Genomic DNA, 25112 nt, shown 5'->3' with positions numbered 1-25112 from the left:
CGTGTGTGTGTGTGAAAGCGCACTGTGGCATTTAAGCCGAGTACGCAAAAAAATAAAAACGCTACCTACGCATAATACTAGGTAAATAATTGTCATCCACTTCAGTATTCTTGCGTGATTTTAATGCGAAAGGAATGGCACTTCCGTAAGTTATCACCATTAAAACCATCACAAATCTACCTTAATCCACATTGCTCTAATTAGTGTCAACCTTAATCCACATTATTCCACCTTAATACACTTTACTCTGATCTGTACCAACATTAATCTATGTTAATCCACGATAATCCACTTTACTGTAATTCGTACCAACCTTAATCCACTTTAATACACCTTATTTCATCTTCACAGACTTTAATCCATCTTTCTCCAATTTGTACCGCGCTATTCCACCTAGCTATACTTTGTACCAACCTTAATCCACTTTATTCCAATTTAATCCCCTTGATCTAATTCGTAGCAACCTTAATCCATCTTGCTCTTATTCATACCAACGGTAATTTACTTTAATCCACCTTAGTGTAATTTGTAGCAAACCTAATCCTGTTTATTTCAGCTTAATTTACTTTAACTCTACATAATCTACATTGCTCTAGTTTGTATCAACCTTAATCCACAATAATCCGCCTTTCAACAATTTGTATACGAACCTGAATCCGCCATAATCCAAATGAATTCACGTGAATCCACCACATTATCATTCGTGCCAACCATGTTGTTGACAGTCTTGGAGGCCATGCAATTGCGCGGCCTATGTTTTCGTGTTCCGCCAGGGCGCTGGCGACAAAAGTCGCGCAGCCGCCGTCAGATGCCGGCAGGCGTCAACGCCCCGGGAAGCGATTGACGGCCGCAACAAGCAGCCGCTGCCGGCGATCGCACGTGTGATCATCGTGCGCTGGCCGGCGGCGGCGGCGGTGAGCTGACGCTAAGCTTGTGAAACGACAAGAGCCGCGCAAACACCCCCGAAGGACAGCCAAGGACGCAACACCACCGCGCCGTCGACATGGACCTCAAGAGCTACCAATTCTCCATCTTCGCGACCATGTTTTTCGGCTACGCCTTCTACGCGTACAACCGAAAATGCGTCTCTTTCGCTCTTCCCGAGTTGATGGAAGAGGGATTGACCAAGGAACAGGCAGGTGAGTAACGTAGTACGCGAGCTGGCTTGCTGATTGGTCTAGTCATCATTCATGTGCACCGTTGCCGACTGCACACACTTCAAACGGTCGCGTTGATTGCGTATTGGCGGATGTCATTTTCTGACGGAGGCAACGAACTTCGAGAGTTCCTTTCTTTGCTACGACGAAGCATTTGACGCTTCCGTTCTCCATGTTCAGATTCGGCGGGTTAGTTGCCTGGCATATTACGCGGCGTATTTGCCGCTGACGCGAAGGTTGGGATAATAAACACTCTGCGCATGCAACGATTCAGAAGCGCTCGAAAACAGCTGCCTGATATTATGGATGATGAGTTCGTGAGCTTGTATGCCTTGAAATGTGAACGAAGGTGTCGTAAAATACCGGATACTCGCAAAGCGCATTCGCGATGCAGGTAGGTTGTTCGCAACGTTCGACTTGACCTCCCAGGTCGGTTTTAAGCATTTGGTGAAGTGTGCCATAGCTGTGATAGAAAGTTTCGTCAAATGGAATTTGTAGTTCTCCGGCAGAAAAGCAAGCCAGGAAGGTATTCTCCACGTGAAAAGGTCTAAACGGCGGGACAAGAAATTACCAGAGTTACCAACAATGTACCAATAAATCAAACTCTATTTCCAACCCATCTGCCCTACTTAACTGCATACGTCTCTATAACTCATTCTAAACAATCAACTTTGCTTTGCTGGTGTAACAGCAAATGATACCGCAACCAGGAAAGGTACCCACAATATGAAAAGGGCACGGCACAACTGTCGAGACGGTTTCTGTGTAACACAGCTCGACTGTGTGCACTTGAAGAATGCTGGGCTAGGCAGCAGATATCTCACAGCGCATCCCAGCACAAGAGACAAACATCAGTCGTGCGTGTGAGTTGTGTTTCCTGGCCTAATTCCACATCTTTGGCGAGAGATAAAATGGCGCTTTGACCGTGTTGTGGATCTCCATGGGCCTCCCTGGAGAAGCGTTTGATAAGTGCCTTCTACTTTCTATTCCCCTTGCCTTTCTCCGACCTCATGTTGAGAGGTTCGCTTGTGATGACGTGCACGTTATCACCACACCAACTTGGGAGATAAGGAAAGCTGTCAGGAGTTGTTTCTGCAGAGTGGCGTGTGCTCCATTTCTTAACTTTACACCTTTATGGCTGTTCCTCGGCTAGTGTTGTCTTGTAGGCTCATCCCAGTGGTGTGGCCCTGTGCTTTGTCATGTGACCGCTGATTAAGCAGCAGCTGCTCTGAAAACTTGAAACTTCGATTGCCTTCAGGTGTCTAAGTTAAATCAAAAGTGCCAATGAGTGTTGGCGTAAGATAGAATATATAATCAAGAAGGAAAGGGTATTTTATTCTCCCACGAGCCCTTGTCCACGCTCTCAGACCGTGCCTTTTATCCTTGTTAAAATGCAAGTTGAGATGAAAACTGAAAAAGAAAAGGGGGGGGGGGAGGGGGGACTGGCAATATGGAAATATGTGTCAGTAATCTGTTCATGTTGTGCGACCAGTTTTTGTGACATTGACTCTAAACTGTGCAAAATTGTATTCTCATTACTGATGAGAAAGAAAACTTAAGAAATATGACATTTCAGATGCTGCAAGAATTAAGTCACGAACCAGTGTGCAGCACCAACATAAAGCTGTCGCACAATGTTACGCATTCACCTTTGCGATTGGGCAAATGCAACCCAGGAAGCATGCAGCTAGCTAGTAGATGTCTTTTGTAAGCTGTACTCTAGACTTAGACCTCTACGAACCAGCTTGTAGCTCAGCTAATGCGCCCTCCATTTACGGCTAGTGGTAAGCGCTGCTGTGGTGTTGACATTCAATGTCCAGGCTTGTTTCATCTTGGCAGGTGCTGTAGTTAGCTCTACTTACCATGTTTATGATCCTGGAAGGTTGAATTATTTTACGTCACTACAAAAGCGCAAGAAAGGCAACTACCACAGTAAAATTTTCACTTCTACTGTGGTCAGCATCCTTCTTGTGCCAAGTTAATTCCCAGCCAGATGAGCTGTCCAACCCTTGATTTCATGCCACTGTAATATTACACAAATATCAAATTGATAATCATTTAAACAATCAATACAGTGCAACAAAATACTTTTTGTCAATACATGCACTAATACTGAAATAGTTAACCCAACATTTATAAATAAATGTACTTGTGCTCCATGTATTATTCTCCTACTCCTTATAAACTGCAACAGAACAGCTTTTGCCTAAGCTCGTGCAAGTAAATGCATTTCTAGTGATCAAATGGCATCAGCACTAACTAATTTTAAAGTGTACCAAAGTTGGTAATGAAACATTAGTGGAGGTTTCCATACAAAGTATGACGTGCAGCAGAGCAAGTGACTTTACATTATGCCCTTTCATTTTTAAGAATTTAAGACACAGATTAAACAAGTGTAGCACTTCAGCCTAAGCACACACAGAGCGCATGTAAAGCACTGCAGTCCACTCATTTTCTTCAGCCACTCTCAATGCTCGAGCACCATGTTTGTAAATTGTTCTGCGTTTTATGAGCCAGGAAGGACCATTATATTGCGAAACTTAGCGGATCAGTATTAGCATGCTATACATGCCGGCTCTAGCAGTGCACTTAATAAGCACGTCTGTCTGACATAGTGCAACAAATGCACACGATTCTGTTTCCCTTGTTCCACAGGCCATAAGTATCTTGCACTGGTATGAAAATGCGTGGATCCACATGCAAAAGCCACATTGCCATTTCCACAACTGAATAAAGCCAATAAACACCACTAACGGCTCAGGTAAACTGCAGTCTAAACAGTTGCATGCAATACTAATGGCAGCAGAACTGAGTGCAAGTGTGTGGAGAGTGCATATTAAACGAGATAAAACAGCATGCAGAAAGGCTGTTTCCCGTCTCTACACAAACACAGCCTTGCATAATTTTTCATAGATTCTTAAAGGAGCAGTAAAAGAAATGCAGTTTATTTCATAAATACAAATGTGATTCAGTATGGTTCTCATGAATATGACTAATAGAGCGGGTCCTTAGTAAATGCAACTTCTTTACAGAGAATCTAGAAATCTTAATTATCAATGCACCAAAAATTTTTAAAAATGTCTTGTTAAAATGGTAATTCAAATGTTTATAACATGGGTACAAGGACAAAGATTTTTTTTTCGAGAGCATCACTAAATGGAATCGACTTTATTTTCCAATAAAGCAAACAGTGCAGATAAAGAACAGGCTATGACATGGACGGAATTGTAAGCTTAAAAGGCAGCACAGGGGCATTCACATTGCTCTCTTGAGTATATCTTTCCAGTAACCAAAGTTCTAGAAGACTTATTTTGCTTAAATGATGGCTGCAAGAACTATACCTTTGCCACACCGCACACACATAAAACTGATTTGTGGTGCTTTCGATAGTTACCATTTGGAATTACAACTGAACTGTGGCTGGCCTACCACAAAGAGATTGTGAGCCCTAGAGCCATGTTTTGGTTCGGAGGCCCTCCATTTCTAACCAGAAAGGCTTAATTTTCACCCTGGAATGCTTTGTTGCAATCTTCTACGTACTCCTATGCAGAAAGTTGGCCAATGAGATCATATCTACAGAACTTCCTTCTTCATGCTATCTCAGGGAAAGATGCAGCTGCTCACACAGGGATTGGCGGGCCCAATGGTTTCGAGTATTCTGTAGCAGTTGAAAACAAGACATCAACAGTGTCAAACAAATTGTGCATGAAAATCATTACTCTCTCTTAAAATCAATTAATGCACCTAGTAGAAATTCATTAAGGGAGTACTAACACAAACACCTTATGCCCCACTTTTGCACTTTTTTAGGTAGTTGCTGATCCCACAAGTATGGCAATTCCTTGATCAGCACAAATAATTATTACATCACATTTGATACAGCTAGTTTAAAATGTACTCCAGGTGCAGCATTATTTTATATGTGAAGCAGGAGACTATTCACGTCACCAATATCATAATTGGAATTCATGCGGTGTCACAAACAACTCGAGCATGAGACAGTTGTCTCAGTGCAGTAGTTGACAGTGATACAACGACGTTATCACTAAAAGCCATCAAAGTGACCCTAATGCTTCATTTTAAAATTTAGGAGGACTCTCCCCCCAGTTATCCTGTTGAGTGTTGAATGATCTGTTTCTGCAGCATGGTCATGGTGTATGTGTATACGTCAGTTGTGTCTGGTACCATGACACCAGGTGTTGGTGACATGAATAGACTTCTGTTTCACATCCAAAGCCACACTACATTTCCTGCATGTTTTCAGCTGTAACACTAAAAGGTTATGTATTAATTAATAATCTTTCTGTATTACTAAACAAGTAATTGAGGCTCCATTGCATAATTACTGAGTTCACAGCTATGCTTTCTTGGTACTATAAAAAAACGAGACAATAATTTTAGGGTATCTTCCTAAAAAAAAAAAGCTAAGTATTCTCTAGTCAGCACAAACAACTATAAACAAACTTATCATAATTGTTTTGATGTTAAATTCACATTGGATGTCAAATTCACATTGGATATTGTAAATTTCAAAAGGGAAAGGTCGTTTTTCTCACTGTACAAGTAGCACAGCATAAAACTCCCTTTCCTGATGCTGATAGCATTTAAACATGGCAAAAGCAAGAGGAATAAATGCGAGCATGGCGCACTTTCATATATATGCCACAAAACACAGTAAGAATTCTATGTAACCAAGGGTATTAGCACATTAAAAAAACATGTGGTTGGCGCATTATAGCCTGCACAGCTGCTGCGGCAAAAAAAATCCCAGATCATCATCAATCAAGAGTATAAAATGCATCACATTTTTCTTTGAGGCACAAATGAGGCTCAAGCAGCAGTGTTGTCGGCCAGTCTGCCACTGTTGAGATAGAGTGTGACAGTATATTAGCTCACACTGGGTCATTCCTAGCGGCCTCTGAAATCCAGAGAACATTGATCAGCTGATGCAGGTGATACAAACTACTTAAATTATAATAGCAAAATAATAGCAGCTGCACTGGCTTATGTAAAGGAAACAGTTTAAATGTGGTCGCTCACTATACAACAAACAAAATGGGCCTTGTTTTAGCCTTGTTTCTTGTCTCAAGTTTATTGTGATTGCTTTCTCCCTGCAGCCAAACTAGCTGTACCTTACTTAGTAATAATAATAATTTTTCATCATCACACTGATGAAGAAAGCTGTAGGTAAAAGCTGCTCTCTGACAAAGCTTGACAAAGGCCCACAGCTACCTTTGTACAAAACAGTCAGCGGCGGCAATTGCAATAACATGCAACATACAGAAAAAAAAAAAGAAAATACAGAGGATATCTTAGCTTCATAAACAAAGCACAGGAACAAGTATAAGGGTGACTAGAGAAGCAATGCAGTTTTCATAATTTGACTGGTATACACTGCAGAAAATGTATACCAGCTTTCACACATTCATTAATTAGCGTAGGCATTATGTAGGATAACTTATCCTTGGAATAATTTGTTTTTGGTGTTATCATTTTCCAAATTTTTTTATATCGTTTATTAAGCTATGTAATGTTTTGTTGTACATGTGAAAGGTCATGTGGAAAATGTCGATTTCGTTTATTTCGCGCCTAATCGCTACAATGACCTTTTAAGTGTAGAGGTTGTGGACAGGTAAAATTCCAGCCTGCTGAAACAATTCACCCGTGTGGGCATCACACGGTAAGTTAAAAAGTATTCTGATATATTTCTTTTGCATCAGGTATAGTTCTTGCAATTTCACAGAAGTTATGGAGCCCCAAACTAAAAAACAATAGGTGAGGTGCGAATAAAAAAGTGATTTTTAACGTAAGAGCTTTACTCTAAATGGCAACACTGTTTTACAGCTACATGCATGTCATACCCACGAGTGATAACTGGTTCAGCGCACTATCCGTACGTTCGTTCCAAAGCATATTGCTTGAAAACGTAACTCCCAGAATTTTTATGTCATTTACCAGCTCAATTTCAGTATTACCATACGCAAGTTGCAAATTATCATTTATTGGCTTATATTTTTGTCATCTAAATAATACTGCCTTTGCTTGACTTGTGTTAATGCTTAAATTATTAAAACATGTCCAGTGTTTTAGTTTTGCAAGAATCTGGTTCATTCTTTCCTGGACTATTATATTGTCTTCAGCCGAAACAAATATGCTGACATTGTCGGCATATAGAACGTATGTAGCGTCGGGCTAAATGGGAATTAAGTCATTTATGTAGGCTATAAAAAGAAGAGGCCCAACAATGCTTCCCTACAGTACACCCTTAGAGATAGACTTCAGCTCCCAGTAGTTCCTGTTGATCTCGACTACCTGTTTGCGATGTTTTAGATAACCTTTTATTAAGTCTCTAGCGGATGACCACGAATTCCGTAGCATTGTAATTTCTGAATTAACGTAGAATGTTGAATATTATCAAACGCATTCGTAAAGCCTACATACATAGCTAGCACGGCATGTTTGTTTTCAAATTGGGATAGAATAAACTCCTTTTGTTCCATTAATGCCATTTCCGTAGCTGGGTGTTTTCTGAAACCAAACTGAGTATGTGAAATCACATTATGTTTTTCAAGGAATTAGTACAGTTGACGGTGCGGAAGTTTTTCTAATCCTTTCGAAAAAACTGGCTGTACAGATATGGGTCGATAGTTTCTAACATCATTTTATCACCCTTATTGTACAAAACACTGACCTTTGCTACCCGCATTCTTTCAGAAAAAACTGCAGTCAACAAACAAAGTTTAAATATATGAGTAATATAAGGAAGAATATCCAGGGTATATTTAATGGGACTAATTTGCATGCCATCAACATCACAAACCAAACTGTGAAGTTGTGAAAAAGCGGAATACACATCTTGTTCCACTACAGGCTCAAAAAACATGGAAGATAAATTTGGAACAGGAAGAAATTGAGTAAACTCGCTAGACATCATGTCATCCGTAACATTCGCCAAGTAGTGAATAAATATATTTGCAAGTTCAACTCCTGATATTTTCTTCCCGTTAATTGTAATGTTTTCCACACTTTGCCATGATGTATACCAGTTGAGAAAAATATTCAGCTTTTTCCATAGGACGTGATTCTTATTTGCACTGAATTCTATTTCTGTGTTTATGTAGTGCAATCTGCGTTTTCTGATTTCCTTGTTCAATCGATTTCTGTATGTCTTGTGTTCTTTATGAATGGTAGAATTTCTACTTGCCACAAACTTTTGATGGAGTTTGTTCTTACGTTTACTTTTTCTTAGCAGATCAGGGATCATCCGTGGCTCGCATTTAAAAAAAAAATTCTAATGGACTTGTTTTTCTGAAAAGTGGCATTTATAAATGTCTGAGATTGTCTAAAAATTTATTGTAGGCTTGTTCTGCATTTTTTATCAGAAGAATCTCGTCCAGGTTACTACCAAGCAATTCATTTCTAAAAGCCTCTAGATTAGGCCCAGAGATATCTCGAATTCAAAATGCCTTGCTCTCGCAAACAGTGTTTTCTTTTTATGAAGAGAAATATAGGAAGATGGTCGCTGATATCCTGTGACAAAGCTCTGGCAAAAATGGTATTACTGTTGATATTCGTAACAAACAAGTCCAGCAATGTTGCATTCTTTTCTGTAATTCTGGCTGGCGAAGTATACAATCAGTGTATCTATATTCTGCTGTGACGCAAAATGACCTAACATATTTGTTAGTCACCTGCAAGTACCAAAAGATACAGGTTGTGAGACGAAAAAGGGAAGAGCTTTTTATAGAAGCATAAGACACTACCAGGGTTTCCATCTGGTGGCCTATAACACACTGAAAACAGATGTTTACCTGCATGCGCACTAAGTATTTCAAAATCATCACATGTGATGCAAAAGTCAGGAACTAGTTCACATGCCTTCCTTCAATATTAACATAACACTGCTCTCATGGCACGTTGCACAATTCAAACAGAAAGACTGATAAGAGATGAATGTGGGTGCATCATGCTTATCTTTGTCCCATTTTTCAGTAAGCAATATGGCATCAAACAAAAAAGAGAATTCGGAGATAAAAAAAACTTGTTTATTCCAAAGGGAACGAATGTTTAAATGTAAACATTTTAAGGAATATTTATGCTCAGTGGTACTGATAACACATAGTTCTTGCCAAAGAAATCCATTATTTTTTTATTCAGCCATCTTGGATAGAATGACAAAGGTTCACATCTGACCAAAACAAGATAATATGGGAAAGTCACGTACATTTCGTACAACAATAACACACTTGCCGTTTGCCCTGCGCACAAAAACCTTTGCGTTCCTATGCCACGCATACTGTAAGCTATTTTCTTTTGCCCATTCTTTTGCGATATTAAGCCACTGCCTGTTGTGACTAGTTAGATTCTCTAGCACGATCACACGACATCTTTCGTTCAATTTTTGCTGGTTTTCCAGTCACTGGTCCCTCACCACCTGCCTTGTGTACTTCACAATTATGCCTGGAATTTTCCCCAGTCTCGCTGGCGAACGCTGAATAGCAACAACTTCTAGTTCTGAGAGTATCGGCACACCAGCGAAGTTAACTTTTTGTAGCAGGTTCTCAATTACAGTTACCTGAATTCCATGAAATTCTAAATTTAGCTTTCTGTTTTGCCACTCAAGGTCATTTAGTTCTGTCTGCAGCATTTTCTTCTCATCAGATTTTTTTTTTTGCATTGCATCTCAATGGCGCCTGTTCGTTTCTGAATGTCCTTAGTCCCTTTTTCCTGGTTTTCCAGTCGGCACTCGCATTCCATGACAGCTATGGATGCTTCATCCAAGGTTTTCTTCTTGCACTGAGAAAGGTAGAATGTCATATGAACAGTGATAGCTTACACAGAAATTCAAATGTGGCTTCCAAGTGAATACAGGTGCTCTGAAAGAAAAAAAAAATTCATATACTCGGAACAACAACGATGGTAAAAGATGCAGGCTATATTGACTACACACTACTCTGTGACAACACTGCAAGTGACACAGCTGTTTTTAGTCGCAGCCACTCAGTAAAAACAGAAGGCCAAGTGACGGTTAAGCTACCTTACTTAAATATTTGCTAAAAATAAATTATACTCATTCAACCAAAGCAATACATGCAAAAGCAATTTAAGGTTCATGATTTGCCAATAGGCTTTTTACACTTCACACAGCAACATTGGAATCGCGAGTTTCATTTAGCTAATGTGTAAAAGTGATAATTTTTTGCACTCAGAATAGCATGCAGTGCCCGTTAGGTTTTGCAAGCGCTTTAAATGTTAAATTTTCATGAAATGTTGCACATGTATGCTTATCAGATTCTGATCTTGTTTTACTCCCTTGTGGCTTCCCTTGAAACAGCATCGCAACCTTCTGCTCTTTACTGTCATCATTGTACAAAAGAGACCTCAGCTGCAGGCGGTGACCGCACTTGTTTGCAGCCTGCCGTTGGTGTTTGCATTGCATTTATGTCTAATAATGGAGTGGACACACTTCCATGAGCTAAACGTGGGGTCATTAGCAGTTTTTTCCCCGTTTTGGAAGGTCAGCGTACGGTGTCGAGACCACTATCATGCGATATTTTTGTAGTTTGGCTTATTTTTCGTCTGCAATCGCAAACGGCGAATACTGTTTACGCGATCATGTCTAATTACGTTGCATAGCGATGAACATAGTATAGCAACCGCACATCGAGCCGGTAACGGAATTACACAGCTCCCGTCCGTCGTAGCCTGAAAGCTGCCAGTACCACATTCCATTTGCAAAGAGGCAAAATCATAAAAAAAAGAATATGCTGCTAACAGACCTAAAAAAAAACTTGCAATCTGAGACAGGCTCTGTTAACAACTGCATGAACGCCACAGTCGAAAACGCGAACTGACGTTCATGCGTTCTGATCGTGCAACACGATTTCCAGCAAAGTAGGAACCCTTCAATCATATAAATAATCACTTACCGAACTGAAATAAAGCACTGTTGTTTGCCGTTCAAGCAAACACGATTCGGAGTTTTCTATTCGAAAACTCGTTATCACTTTATGCAAACTAACAGCACGAACGAACCTCCGCCACCGCTGCCGAAAGTTTCAAAATCGCCAGGAAAGAGCGGCAAAAAAGAGCGCGAAGCAGCACAGTTGCATGTGGCGCCACCTTCGCTAATGGCGCTGCGCTTAAATAAAGCTGTCCAATTTTAAAAATACATTAATGCACAGCTGTTTTTTAAACAGAATACGATTTAGCTTTTACTTTCTCTTGTTATGTTGATTTCAAATTTCGCGCTGCCTTTGCGGGTTGAGGGTCGCAGCATGCTGTCAATGTGGCGCCAGATTTGAACTGGCGAAGGTGCACTCTTCAGATCGGGCGCATGAAATCTACGAAGAATCGGTTTCCGCGCGCTCTGTTTGTGGTGCTGATTACGCTAAAACGGGTTTAATATGTCCTGTCGACGAAACTCTCCCCTATCAACGCCACTGTCCCTTCACCGTTTCCGAGACATGCCGGCAACTTTCGCGCTCACAAAATTGACCGTTTCTCCCACCGCATCCCCTCCAGCCGCCCCATTCGTTGAGGCTTCCCTGGATCCTGGATGCCTTCGAAATTTCGACACTTCTCATGTTTGTCTTCACAGTGGCTAGAAGCGTATGGCTTGGATACATCAAGCGCTAGCCATCTTGAAGATGTCTAAACTATATATAGCCTGACATAGTTGCTTCTAGCTGCTTCTAGCCTGCTCAAGCTGTATCAGGTTAGCTAGTAGCCAACTTGTGCTTCCTGGGAGGTTACTTTCACCTGAAAAATTAGAAGACATGGTTGGTTTGTCCGTGTGAGAGAGTATCTTGGTACCATGTGAACCTAACCACGGCACTAGGGCACTATTTTCCATGTTCCTAACAGACCATTCAGCTTTAATAACCGACATCTGAAAGAAAACAGTGCAAAATTACAAACCACGAAGCAGAAAACATAAGTGCTTTTTCGACCACTTGCTTCAACTTTTTATATTGTTTCCTTCAAAATGTGAATTTAGCAATTAACTTACCCAATTATCTATTCTGCACTAAAAACTGCTTAAAAGGCATTGTGTTGCTGGAATTTTGTGGGGCCACAGAAAATTATGCAGTATACCTGGATTTCAAGGTTCCATTTATAGTGGGACCCACGGTTTTAAATGGGCACTAAAGAGCAATGGTAAATCAGTTCAGGCTGGTGATAAGTTTCCTCTGAATTTTATTTGTATTTATTTGGCAGGCAAAAACTCTTAAATTGTGAGGATGGGGGCCAAAGTTCCATTTCTTGAATTTCACACCCAGATTGCTTCTTGGGCACGGTAGTGTGACATCACAGATTTTTCAAGTATTTTGATTTGCGTGGAACTGTTAAAGAAGCTACCTAGATTCAGTTATTGTTCCTTCATGAACGAAGTGCAACTATTTTTTATTGATAAAGAGTTCAACTAGTTCTGAGCAGGTGTTGTCACAACCTATTATGTCATTTGACGATGGTGTGCGAACGCTAAGGTATTCTTCTTTCATTCATTAGGTATGGCTCACCAAGTTCAAAGAGAGAGTGATATCTTTTGGTATCCTAGGAGTGTAGCTTTCTACTTCAGTATAACTTAGCTTTTGTTTTTAGTATCCCTTTAAATTCAGTAACACTGGGTCTTTTAGCACATCATTATGTGATTTGCAGCAGAAGTTATTGCACTCAATCATTAAGCAGAAGGTTCCATGAATTTGATATCTGTTCATGGCAACTTGAGGAAATGCAAGAAAAGAAATGTTTTGGTCACTGTAAAAGATTACCAGATAATCAACCTTAATCCAGAGCATCACACTACCGTGTTCCTTAAGACTAAAAGTAGGTTTGGAGTGCTAAACATGTCAACAGTTGGTGAGTGCAGCAGTGTTTCATTTTGTTTGAACTATTATATATTTTTCATTCATTGTCATCATTGCCTCGCAACGGTGATCATGACCAGGAATACGAGAATAGGCTGCCTGTCTAGTTGACGTGTGGTCTCCAAACTGCAGCACTCGAAAATAAGACAAATCAAAGTGCAGTACCCAGTTACATAGAAGACAGTGGTTTGTTATATGCATTTCCTTTTGTCCTGTATCCAAGTGCTTCAGTTATGCAATCATTACCACAGAGATACTGTGGTACAGCTGTGATTATAGTTGGAGTGTTCCTGCAAGGCTACACCTACTTCTGGCAGAGGTGCTTTAAAGCTTTTAAAACTTTTAAAAGTGGTGAAACTTGTGGTGAAATGAGTTTGTGACTAATCGGTTCTGTGGCAGCTGGGAAGGTTGAAGATTCATAATAGCGAAAAATATAATCGACGTAGCTTGTAGCATGAAACTGCAAAGAAAACCTTGGGTTTATTTTGTAGCTTTTCCTTTCATGAATCTTCCTCCACTTCTGCAGGACTGATTTGCCATATTCAGTGGCCCTGCACTGTGAGCCGTCAACTAATTCGGCTCCATGTTGCAATCGGCTTGCCTACAGGTTAGCTCTGATGGCAGAGCGACTGCCCTAGGTGTTGGGCCCAGGTTTAACCTTGAGCTAGTACATACTTTCTTCAACTGTGAAGCTTTCTTTCTGAGAAGCCTGTATGTGTTTACAGCTTTGTAGCTCTGTGCTGCAATTTGGGTGGATGACAATGTTCCCTTTCATACACCACGCTGTGTTGTTGACTGAAATTTGTGAGGATTGTGGTGCACCCTGTCACAGCCCTGTGGCTGGCTAAGCCCATAGCCACGGTGGTCAGATTGCTTGTTAGTATGCAAGTCACCACAAGCCCCAGTGCTTTCTCTTCACATTGCAGGCATGATCATCAGCAGCCAGAATTTAGCTTATGCCGGCAGCAAGTTCATGGGTGGCGTGCTCTCTGACCGCCTCAGTGCACGCCTGCTCTTCGCCTGTGGCCTTGTCATCAGTGGCGTGGCAACCTTGCTGTTTGGCACTTCGCCCAACTCTGTGCTGCTCTTCTCTGGATTCTGGTTCCTGAACGGACTGGCCCAGGGATGTGGCTGGCCATCTTGTGCCAAGATCCTCAGGAAGGTGGGCTGCATTGACATAAGAGAGGTGTCAGGAACTGTGTAGTGACAAAACAGAGCCTTTATTTAATGCTAGGTGCTGATGGCAAAAAACTACTAAGTAGGTCTGAATTAGAACCTCAGTGACAGTGGAAACAGTTTTCGTGCCTGAAGCAACGCTTAGGATTACTACCAGCATCATAGCCATCATCATTATCACCATAGTCCACTTCTTCTTATTTCACTTATGTTTACAGTAGGCCAAAGGCTTCTTCTAGCAATCTGCGATAGTCTTTGTCTTCTATAAGCCAACACTATCCTACACCTTCAAATCTTCTGATGTCATCACACTATATAATCTGCCTCCGTTGACTGTGTTTTTCTTCCTTTGCCTCCATTCTGTCACTTTAACAGACGACTAGTTATCTGCTATGCCATGTTGTTACCATAGCAACAAGGTAGTAATCACAATAGCCAAAGCAGTAGGCTGCAAAAAACTACTTGTTGCAAAATCTGTGGTTCCAGTACTTCAGTGGCACTACACAATTTTTCTTTTTTCCTTGTTTGCATTACATTCTTGCCTGCCTTGTAAAGAGACTAGCTTCTAGGCTATCAATCCCAACTCGCCTCCTACTATAATGTATACGATTTGGTGCTACTGAAGCTTTGGGTTGATTAATTGATTGATTACCTGGTTGACAGTCAGCTAAGGGATCATCGGAGAGGAAGCACAGGCATGATATTCAAAGCGTCCGAGCATGCTTAGGGCTGCCGCTTCAGTAGAAAACACTCAATTATATGTGTGCACATTTACCTAACCTGTAGTACCATTTTGTCCAAAGTGGTTCTCACCGTCTCAATTCGGCACCTGGTGGAGTGTCCTCTCTGCATCTGCAAACATCTCGGGTGGAGTGGCTCCTTTTCTGTCTGCATTCCTGATCCTGAACTATGGCTGGCGCTTTAGCCTGACAGTAGCTGGTAAGTAAGCTCTGACGTGAGTTTTTGTTTTGCTCCAGAAATTTCATTGTTGCCATGTATAGTGACACCCCTCGTTTACACTTGTGCTTGGACATTATTCTTGATGGTCACTTTCGGGGATACAACCACTTTCGCATGACTAGCACTGGACGTGTCAGCGTCTACGGGGGCAGTGTTCCTGGATGCCAGGAACGCTGTTGATCAAAAGTGGACTCCCAAGAATACTGCCCCAGTAAGAAGTTGCACTGTGCCAACCGGCTTTGGCTCCCGAGTCTTCTTGGATGTGTTAAAGTAATAGTTAGCTTGATCCACAATTTATTCTGGGATGTTTCCGCTAAAGCTTGATCCACAATTTCTTCCGGGATGTTTCCGCATTTTAGCATCTGCCTTGTCTAATGCCAAGCTTTACAAGAACAGCTCTTGTGTGCTTCGCTCATTGTGACAGGAGAGAGCTTCATTATCCCTGATGTGCACTAGTTGGAAAACTGAGCTTGTTACAAGATGCTAGCAGTTATTTCATCTTTTGGACGTATAAAATTAAACTCCTAGGCCTTCTGCAAAAAACATCTTAATCTGTGCCCTTGTATAGTAATAACACATTTGCTATGATTGATCAGCAGTCCTTCAAGCTTAAGAAGGGTGCACTGAACTAACTTTATAATGGCGTTTGTGTATATCTGTGAACTTGCCTAACAGGACGTTTTTCTTTCTAATATGAGCAATGTGCTGTAATATATTTTGTGCAGGCTGAACTTGCTGTGTAGTCTGTGCATGTCAACGTGAGCTAAAAATAAAATGTAGTTGTCACTGTTATTCATTCATTCAGCTCTTGTCATGTCTGAGTGCCCATGCATTCGTATGCACCACTACAAAAATTGTTACCTTACAAAGCTTCCATAGTTGGCTTCTGTGCAAAGGTCGTTGAATTGTTTTATCAATGGCTATAACTGTAATAACTTGTTAACAGCTAGTTGTGACAAAGTGTATTTCTTGCAACATAACGCCATTACAAAGCTGGGTACTGATTTATTTATTTATTTAGCATTGTTTTAGACACAGTGAAGATCTTGGATGGCAAGGCTAAAAGCAGAGAGTAAACTGCCTAGCGTAGTCCTTGTCACCCATACATTGCTCAACACTTCTATTCATACTCTTCTGTCAAGTTGAGCCGCATGAATTTCTTCAGAGATCTTTATGCCCTGTTTGAACTTTCATGTAGGAAGCAGTATTTGTGCATCTAAATGAAGACTCACAACTGTACATTATACATTGCATGTCCAGATTACTGGAGTGTTGCAATCTTCCTTAACAAATACACGTTTGTACAGTACAGTGCAATTCTTTGTAATCTAGCAAAGTATAGCTTATTTCATATGTCCCACAAGACATGAGAAGTGAGAGGAAGATCTACTGTTGGCCTTTTGATGAGGCTTTCACCACCCTCCTGTAAAGCATCTTCAGTCACATTTGCCTGCATCCCCTAAAGCCACAAAAAAATATGCATCTGGCCATTAACGTTCCATGAAATAACCACAGTAGGAAAGCTAAATTTTGCTCTTGCTGATTTTCTTCAGGAACCGTGTCGATCGCCATGGGAGCCATGGCCATGTTCACACTGGTCAACTCCCCAACCGACGTCGGTCTAGAAGCACAGGATGCAGCCGGCAAGAAAGCCGCAGCAGCCAAGAAGGATGCAGCAAGCAAAGGTGAGCCTCGCAACACGGGGTAACGACAGCCTAGTCGTCGGGAATTTCGCATTTTAGTCGCTCACGCAAGCGTGCAGGAGAACCCCAGAAGCCAGCGGCCGATGACTGCAGCTCAGCGACTGTCTGGGACCTGGTGGTCAGTCCATTCCTGTGGCTTGTGTCATTCAGCTACCTGGTCGTCTTCTGTGCCAAGACGAGCGCTGTTGACTGGGGGCAGCTGTACGTGATGGAGGACCTTGGACACTCGCAGTATGCAGGTACACCAAGCTGTCTTTGTCATTGTTATGCTTCTTATTATTGTTGTTACTATATTGTCGTCATATCTGACATCATTGTGAACCCACTCTAGGTTTGTTTTCATTTCAGTAATGGTGGTGTCGGGGGCCGGAAAAGAAAAGTGCTACAAAGACTACAGGCTCATTGTCACACTTGTGGGAACAGGTTGATAGTCGCAGTACATTCTGATGCTCTTGAACTTGACCGCCAACCTTTACACCCACCCACAGTGTGACCACACAGCAACATGCAGCCATGGATTAAAAATGAAGACAGAAAAGAAAGTATTTGAAGAAAGGCAGAGAGATTGACTTGAGCTTGTGAACTCGGGCTGCTATCCCTGCACATTAGAAGGGGAACAAGGGTGAAGGATGATGGTGTTAGAGAACAGTGGTCATAATATGCTGGTGGTGAACACAGTGGCACTGCAACCTCCATCTATAAGTTTTAAGTGAGTAGTCTGGTGTCACGCTAAATTGTAGCCCTTCTTGTACTGTCAAAAAGGCCAAACAGATGCACAGCTTGCACCTTCTTGCATTTTGTTCTGTAACTGCAACTACATAGTTATATTTTTTTTCTTATGAATGTCCATACATCACTCCACATTAAGAAAGCTTTTTGTTATGGAGAGAACGCTGAACTTGGATCTTTTTGGGCCATCCCTTCCAACCCTCTCACACTGTCATCATATTAATTTTTACAAATTGCGTCCTGCTTGGCATTTTCTTGTGCTGTTCTAGGCAGTGCCCTAACAAGCAGCATAGAGTCTGGTGGGTTCTTTGGAGGCATTCTGGCCGGCTACCTCACTGACTGGTTTCTGCACTGGCATGTCAAAAAGGTGAGCTGCTACCAGCACATGTTTGCTAAGGAAAGCAAGTGCTTCTCAACGAGGCTGCAGCTTTGGCTTACAGAGCGTGTGCCATTGAGCTCTGTGTGTTACTGTAAGCCAGTTAGGTAATGGACTTGCAGAACAGAGGATGAAGACTTTGGTCCCAAATGTCATCCTCACTCGTCGCGGCACGGCCTTCTGACTTTGGGACCTCTTTCTGTATATTCTGTTCCTGTAATCCTGTTTTGATAAACACAAACGACCTTGAATTTGAATACTCATGTCTTCATGACATGTCATAATAATTCTAGGAAAAAAGAAAATGCCCTCTATGGCAACTTGGCTGTGCAGTTTGCTTTAAATTGCTATTGATTTTTGAATGCAACTTGCTGTGGCTGTTATCGTCATTTCAGCCATGTCACATTTTTGTAAGAGCTGTTGATGGCTGTGTATAGCAACACCAATGGAAACTAGAAAAGCTTGCAAAAGATGGAATGCACCTTTCAAATTTCTTTCCCAACATATGTTTAAATTTTAGCGAAGTTAAATGACATCGTGGGCTGACCAGCCTGCTTACATGGTTCCTCGGGAGACAACTGCTCCTCGGGAGACAACTGATCCTCGAGAGACAACTGCATTTTCATTGCTCTTTCAAATAGGAGAAAACAAAGCCAGGTGAAATAGGTAGTTCAAGTTTAAAAGAAAGTCATTGCAGTACCTGCATGTCAAAGAGGCTTTATGGAGCAGCACCTTTCAAACTTTCCACATTTTGAAAACGGATGCGCTTCATAGCAGTTGTGGACTAGAACTTTATTTTTTCATTGCAGAACATTTTTTGTCTTTTACCAGAAACTTTGTGATAGGTTGATAGGAGGTCTCATGTCTCGCCTCATTTGGGGCTTCTTCAACTAAAATAACTACTTTTCCTGTTGTTGGATGTCATTCAAGGTGCCCCTAGTGCATAAGCGAAACGCTTTTTTCTTTAGGCCACAGATGTATGCATGGCATGAGAGTGTAACAACTTACCTTACTACTTCCCACTTGAAAGCTAGTGCTTTGACACAGTTGACTCATGCATCACATTGCATAGCAACAGTTTGCTTCCCTCATGTATCCCTCATCCTGCCCTGGCAGCAGCTGGCACTTTGAAAGGTTATGTGATGTTGCAGTGCCTTAAAGATTAGTCATAATGGGTCAGGCTGCAACATTTCACCGCTAGAGTACAATAAGTTGTCGTAACATTGCCGTCACCATCGTCATTGTCATGCTAACGCCTTGTCATTGTCGTCACACACGCATGCATATGTCACGTGCACAACTGCTTGCCCTGCCTGGGCATCTAGCACCATCTGGCAGCACCTTGTGGAACCCCAAGCGATGCTATGTAGCCTGGGGACGTATTCTGAAACGTTCGCCGCGGCGAAAGTTTCGCACTGGCCACGCCTCCGCCGTTGCGGCGCGCTCTGAATGGCTGCTTTGACAAAACCGGAAATTCAGGTGGCGCAAGTGCATTTCCGGTTTTGTCAAAGCAGCCATTCAGCGCGCGCCGCAACGGCGGAGGCGTGGCCAGTGCGAAACTTCGCCGCGGCGAACGTTTCAGAATACGTCCCCTGCTACCTGCCAAATGCTTCACATAACATTCATCGCTACAGTGTGTGTGATCTCCATAATGTTACTTTTTAAAATCTTTTTCCAGGGCAGCAAAAGTAATGCAAACCCTAGGATACCCGTTGCAGTACTCTTCATGGCTGGGGCAGCCGGCTGTTTTCACCTGTTGTGCTTCAACGTAGGAAAGGGATCCTCGGAGGTAAGTCTGCACCTTTTTATTCTTCAAGCAGTGATGTTGAAAAATAATTTTCAAGAGGTCTTGAGAAACCCAAAATATTGCAGGTAAATATCACCTGAGAATAGGATATGAGGCCTTGAATTTCCTACGCTTTTGCTTTCGTTAGCATATTGTATTGTTATCATTATTATTGTTGTTGTTGATGTTGTTGAAGAAGCACTTTATTTCAGCATTGTGTAATGCAGTAGGGTTGACAGTATCATCTACTGCTCTGCACATTGCATGGAGCTTAAACACGACCTTCTCCAAAAGTCCAGGTTGAAAAAATCCGTGTGACATAGGAATAAAAGTTAATTGCGAACGAGGTGTCTTTGATATTTATTACAGTACCTTCTACTAGAGCCATTAGGCATCTTCTACTTGGCTTGGCTTCATTATGTTGGCTTGGCTAGTGCTGCTAAGGGATGTGGACGAGGAGACATGTGGAGACACTTAGCACCTTGCCTGAGCGAAGTCTCTCTTGAGTGTGTGCGAGAGGCCTGCATTGGAGATGGGAATGTTGTTTTGCATGCCATTAAAGATGCCAGCTCACGAACTGTTTCGTTCTAGCGCATGTGAACGTAGGCATTCGTGTGCATTTCTCTAAGCCCGGGCTGGTCACATGATTTCTAATTCACTTCACGGCACTTAGTTGAGGCACCATCTACAGCTGAATGCATTAAAAAAAAAATTGTCTCTCCCATCTTGTCACTTGGAATTGCAGCTGTGGATATCCAGCATTGGCCTGGTCCTGGGCGCTTGCCTCTATGGACCTATTGCCATCTTTGGCGTCGCTGCTTCAGAGTCGGCACCGGCCCACCTGTCAGGAACATCACACGCCATCGTTGCACTTGCAGCAAGCAGTGAGTGACCCTCATACTTTTTTCTTTCACAACGAATGTTTGTCGTTAAGGTAGTTCATTATAAAATGCTTTTATAGCTTAATACACTTGCATCTAGAATTTGTGTTCAGACTGGTCACAGAGGTGAAGTGTTAGTACATTTTATTCATTAGCATGCGCAGATTCAGTACCCCTTCATTTGGAGGAAGTGTAAGGTACTCATTGCTCATGCTGATGCTGGAATAAAAAGTAGGTTTTTTTGAGTGAAAGGAATGGTGGTACCATCTGTTACTAGGCTGAATGCAGTCAGAGAGTTGTGCCATTTGTTGTAAAGTTGAATGCAGCGGACCTCCCGAAGCGGCTCTTCTATGACCATGAGGAATCTTTCGGGAAAGTGGTGGTGGGCCACGATAAGTGCGTACACAGGCTGCTAAGGTACACACTAACAAAAATGACAGGCACTTTGCTTTGCAATAATGTTACAGCGCAGCCAAGAGTGGCGCCAAAGTCAGAAGAAGACGATTTGACTTGTCGAGGTAAAGTTGTTCTCGACAGCCGTCTTTTTTGTGTACTGTTGCCTTTCTCGTAAATATTGCAAACACGTCTTTATTTGTGACTATCGCAACACAATGTTACGATACATTAATTCTCTTCTGGCTAAAGATCCCGGTAGACTTAAACATTCCTCCACTTTTCTTGCTGTCTTTAAATACTTAGTGCGGAGGGCAATGCCATGCCTTGATGGAAATATGTTCACTGCACATCATTGTAGCCAAACACAAACATAATCAAGGCGAGCCACTGGCTCAGATGGATTGATGACACATTTGAGCATTGTTTAATAAACTAGCATACAACACAAAGATGCTTTCGTTATATCCAATATTCATTGTAAGCATGTATTTATTGCATGCTGATATTGGTGAGAAACATTTTAGATTTGCTTGATTGTACCCAATAATTCATTATATCCATGTTAGTTATGACGAAGTTCAACTGTAATCAGAAACTTTGTAGGATGGAGTCGGCTGGTGCAGGACAGAAGTATCTTAAGATCACTGTGGAAGCATTTATCCTGCACTGGACATAAACAATAGACTGATGATGATGAGGACATTCTCAATGGTTCCTCCTCTGGTGTTCCTACGGTGAAAATGTGTGATAACAGTTTGAATGCAGGGGTTTCCGAGGAGCATTATTGAAATGTAGGGTCTGCTTCTGTTGAGCTATGGTGTGGCCTGTCCACTCCTAGAAGTCTTGCGGAGGAATGTTAAAAAATGTTGGCAGCTAAAATGTAATAAAAAGCACACCTTGGAACACATAGGAGATCAAGAAGAGATTGAAGCTCTTATTTTATTTTTATTTATTTTATTAAGAAGATACTGTGGACACGAAGTCAAAGCAGGGAGGGTGTTATGCAACACAGATTAGTAACAAGAGTTGAACAAAACACTTAAGAAGTAAGTTTCAGATACAAGTTTGTTACAGGTCCCAGGGCTATCCTTCAGTCAGTTGATTACCATTCACTATCATGCACAGGAAAAAAATAAAAATAAAATGTACCTGTCCTCATAAAAAGCAGTGTCAGAGAATCGGTGTGGTGGTGTCTAGTGTGCCTGGCTCTCGAGGGTGATATAGTGAGGAGTCTAAGGATCTTGTCCTCTAGTGCTTCTCATCGCACACATGGAGTTGTGCAGCACTCTAAGGATCCTGTCCTGCTGTGCTTTTTACTACACACGATGGGATATGAACTAAGCCTAGGCTTTTGAAATTAATGAACGAAGCTTCAAGTCTAATGAACTATTTATCAGTGCCTATCAATGTCATTAGGCCAAAAGCTTAACTGCACTTTTTTTTTTATTTGTCCGCAGTTGGTGCTGTCATTTCTGGACTGCCGTTCAGTATTGTCGCCAACCGCTATAACTGGGGCGCCGTCTTCGTCCTCCTGGAGGTGTTGTGTGGTGTTACGTCTGTGGTGCTGTTCCTGGGAATGAACTTCAGTGCGAAAATGGGAGCATCAAGACCAAAGAAGGACTAGGGTTGACGGTCATCACACTTACTCTTGCCCACTCATTCCTTCAAGCTTCCACTTACAAACCTCAACGTTATTGCGTCATTTCTCTCGCCTATCAAAAGACATTAGACTTTCAACTTGGAGACCGTCGCAACATAATAGGAGAGAAAGGAGGGATACTATTGTGTATTTTATGAATTCTGATGACTCTTTTAAAGAATGCCCAAATCTACGAAGAAATGCAGTCTGTTACAAAACAAGAATTACAAAGGTGCAGGTGTCATTGCAAGCAACCATAGAAGGCTTTAGTTACATGCTTCTTCCAAAACACCTCCTTGACTTCCCTGATCCACTTTTACTACAAGGTTGCCTGCCACCATTGGGAAAGTGCACTGCCACCTAAGATTAGCTTACATCTCAACAACTGTCATTATCGTTCATACTATTAAGGCTTACCAGGTAAATTCAGGCCAGTATGTGAGCATGTTTCTCAAAGCAAACCTGAGTAATCAGTGTGGCTTGTCTCAAGATGACCTGAAACTAACTGAATGCTACATCCAAACATTTTATGTAAAATCCCAGTTTGTTTGGACTAAAGATATGCGCCTCACATTTTATTTCTAAATGTATTTTGAAAGATGGCTGGATTTCTTTAAGGAAGGATGAGGAAAAATGGTATGGAATCTGGTCACTGCGATTAATTATGATGCTCCATTGCTCTGTGTAATGGTGATGACAGCTTTTAGGTGGGCTTTCTCATGTTTGACAATGATCAGGCATCAGCATGAACTTAGTACCTGTCCTGGAAACCTAGCATCTTGAGCGTGTGTGAGGGTAGGTATCAAATCATCATTTTTGGAATGATCATGACAAAATGGGAATACCCACGATTCCAAAGAAATGCAACAAGTGACCAGGTAATATTATAATTGGCTCAATGTATACTAATTAAGCCAGGGTCCATTTAATGTAAGCAAAAATAGTTTCCCTGCTGTGTACTTAGCCAACCTCCTTTCTTCAGCAATATCACATTGTCCAAGGTGAAGGTGGGAGGTAGACAAAGAACTTCGAAGGGAAAGAATAGCCAGCAGAGGTAGTTGAATGGTGCATAGGTGTCTGTTCCATTTGACGTGTTTGATACTTTAATCTTAGCTTGAAGCTAGGCGTATTACAGAATGCATGGATACATTGCAGCCATAAATTCAGGAAAATGGAATGTAAATGTTTCCGCCAGTCCGTAGATTTTAATTGCTAAAGGGAAACCTGGAGTTGCAGTTGGTTAACCACCACTGAAAAGGTGGGTAGCATGTAGGTCTTTCTGTGATTTGTCATGGATTCATTGGGAAAGCACATTGGAGCTTCTTTTATTGTCCTTTATTATTCTGTTGTGTTGCTTGCTAGCCTCACAATGATTCTTTGGAACAGTTCTTCCCCTGTTTTTGGTTAGTATACAGATGACAAATCACTTTTCTGCTACCTCTTTCTCTTTAAATAATTGAAAGAAGAAGAAAATGCCAACTTGGATATCTTTTCAAAAAGTGAAGCTTTCACATATGGTGCTGTTGAAAGTAAAATTTGCCAGCTAGCCTACAGAGTATATGTAATGCAATAGCAACACATATATGGTGACATGCGGCATCAATGGTTTGTCATTGGTAAACAAAAAATTTAGTATTTCACATTCGCAACTATGTCATTTTATTGCGTAATCTTTAGCTCGTAAATAAATTGTAATTCTTTTGACCATGCCTGTCACTGAGTGTAAATTATGTTTGGTGAGCAACACTTACACCACATAAGCAGTCAAGAGCTAGAAGGTTGAAGGTTAGGCAAATCTATCTAATGCCCATTGTTTTCTTTGTTGGCTGAACTGTAATAACAGTGGCACATACAGACACCAGGTGCTGCATTTTCCCTCAGTGTCCTTACTGATAAAACTCATGGTTGATTCTACCTGGTGATAAATTTAACAGTATAACAGTATTAGCTGCATAGTAGAAAGTGCTACTTAGTAGATGTTCTTTCTGGGCTGCATAGCTGATTCTTAGTCTTTTATTTCCATGTTCATTGAACAATAATGTGAGATTTCCTGCAAGATGATAATGCAGGGAATTTTATTATGTTTCTGCACTATACTTAGGTTTTTATTGTACTAAGCATTAGTATAACTCTTAACTACAAGAGTTTTTGCAGGGCTTTTGTGACATTAAGCTTGGCGAGAGTTTCTTTCTACAAGTCAATTTACATCACGGTGGACAACGTGTTATTGTACCTTTTTGATAAAAATAAAGATGACTTGCATATCATTAAATGATCTGAACTGACTTTTGCCTCATTATTTGAGTTCACTTTCCATTGCCTACCTAACCATTAGTTCATCATTGTTATGGTGAAATTCACATGTAGGAATTAGCCAACTGTGCATACAGCTGTTGCCAGTTTGCCCAGTTTACCATTCTGATGTATTTTTATATGTTG

General features: G+C 41.4%; 1 protein-coding gene and 1 long non-coding RNA gene across 2 annotated transcripts; one reads left to right on the top strand and one right to left on the bottom strand.

Annotated features, from left to right (window-relative positions):
* Nucleotides 1–782: 782 nt before the first annotated feature.
* Nucleotides 783–24958, top strand: LOC135912743 (glucose-6-phosphate exchanger SLC37A4-like). The gene is made up of 9 exons (XM_065445275.2): nucleotides 783–1139; nucleotides 13954–14189; nucleotides 15007–15142; nucleotides 16717–16848; nucleotides 16926–17105; nucleotides 17865–17962; nucleotides 19650–19760; nucleotides 20503–20641; nucleotides 22492–24958. Exons 1-9 carry the CDS (start codon nucleotides 1004–1006, stop codon nucleotides 22656–22658), a joined length of 1335 nt encoding a protein of 444 aa, XP_065301347.1. The 5' UTR covers nucleotides 783–1003; the 3' UTR covers nucleotides 22659–24958.
* On the bottom strand, nucleotides 3527–11221 carry LOC135912706 (uncharacterized). The gene is made up of 4 exons (XR_010567759.1): nucleotides 11087–11221; nucleotides 9994–10033; nucleotides 5962–6075; nucleotides 3527–4815 (listed from the first exon to the last, which is right to left on the bottom strand). It is a non-coding gene; the product is annotated as an uncharacterized lncRNA (long non-coding RNA).
* Nucleotides 24959–25112: the final 154 nt, after the last annotated feature.

Source organism: Dermacentor albipictus, chromosome 9 (genome assembly GCF_038994185.2).
Source record: "Dermacentor albipictus isolate Rhodes 1998 colony chromosome 9, USDA_Dalb.pri_finalv2, whole genome shotgun sequence".
Classification (NCBI taxonomy): domain Eukaryota; kingdom Metazoa; phylum Arthropoda; class Arachnida; order Ixodida; family Ixodidae; genus Dermacentor; species Dermacentor albipictus.
This window is presented reverse-complemented; position numbering and strand designations above follow the sequence as displayed.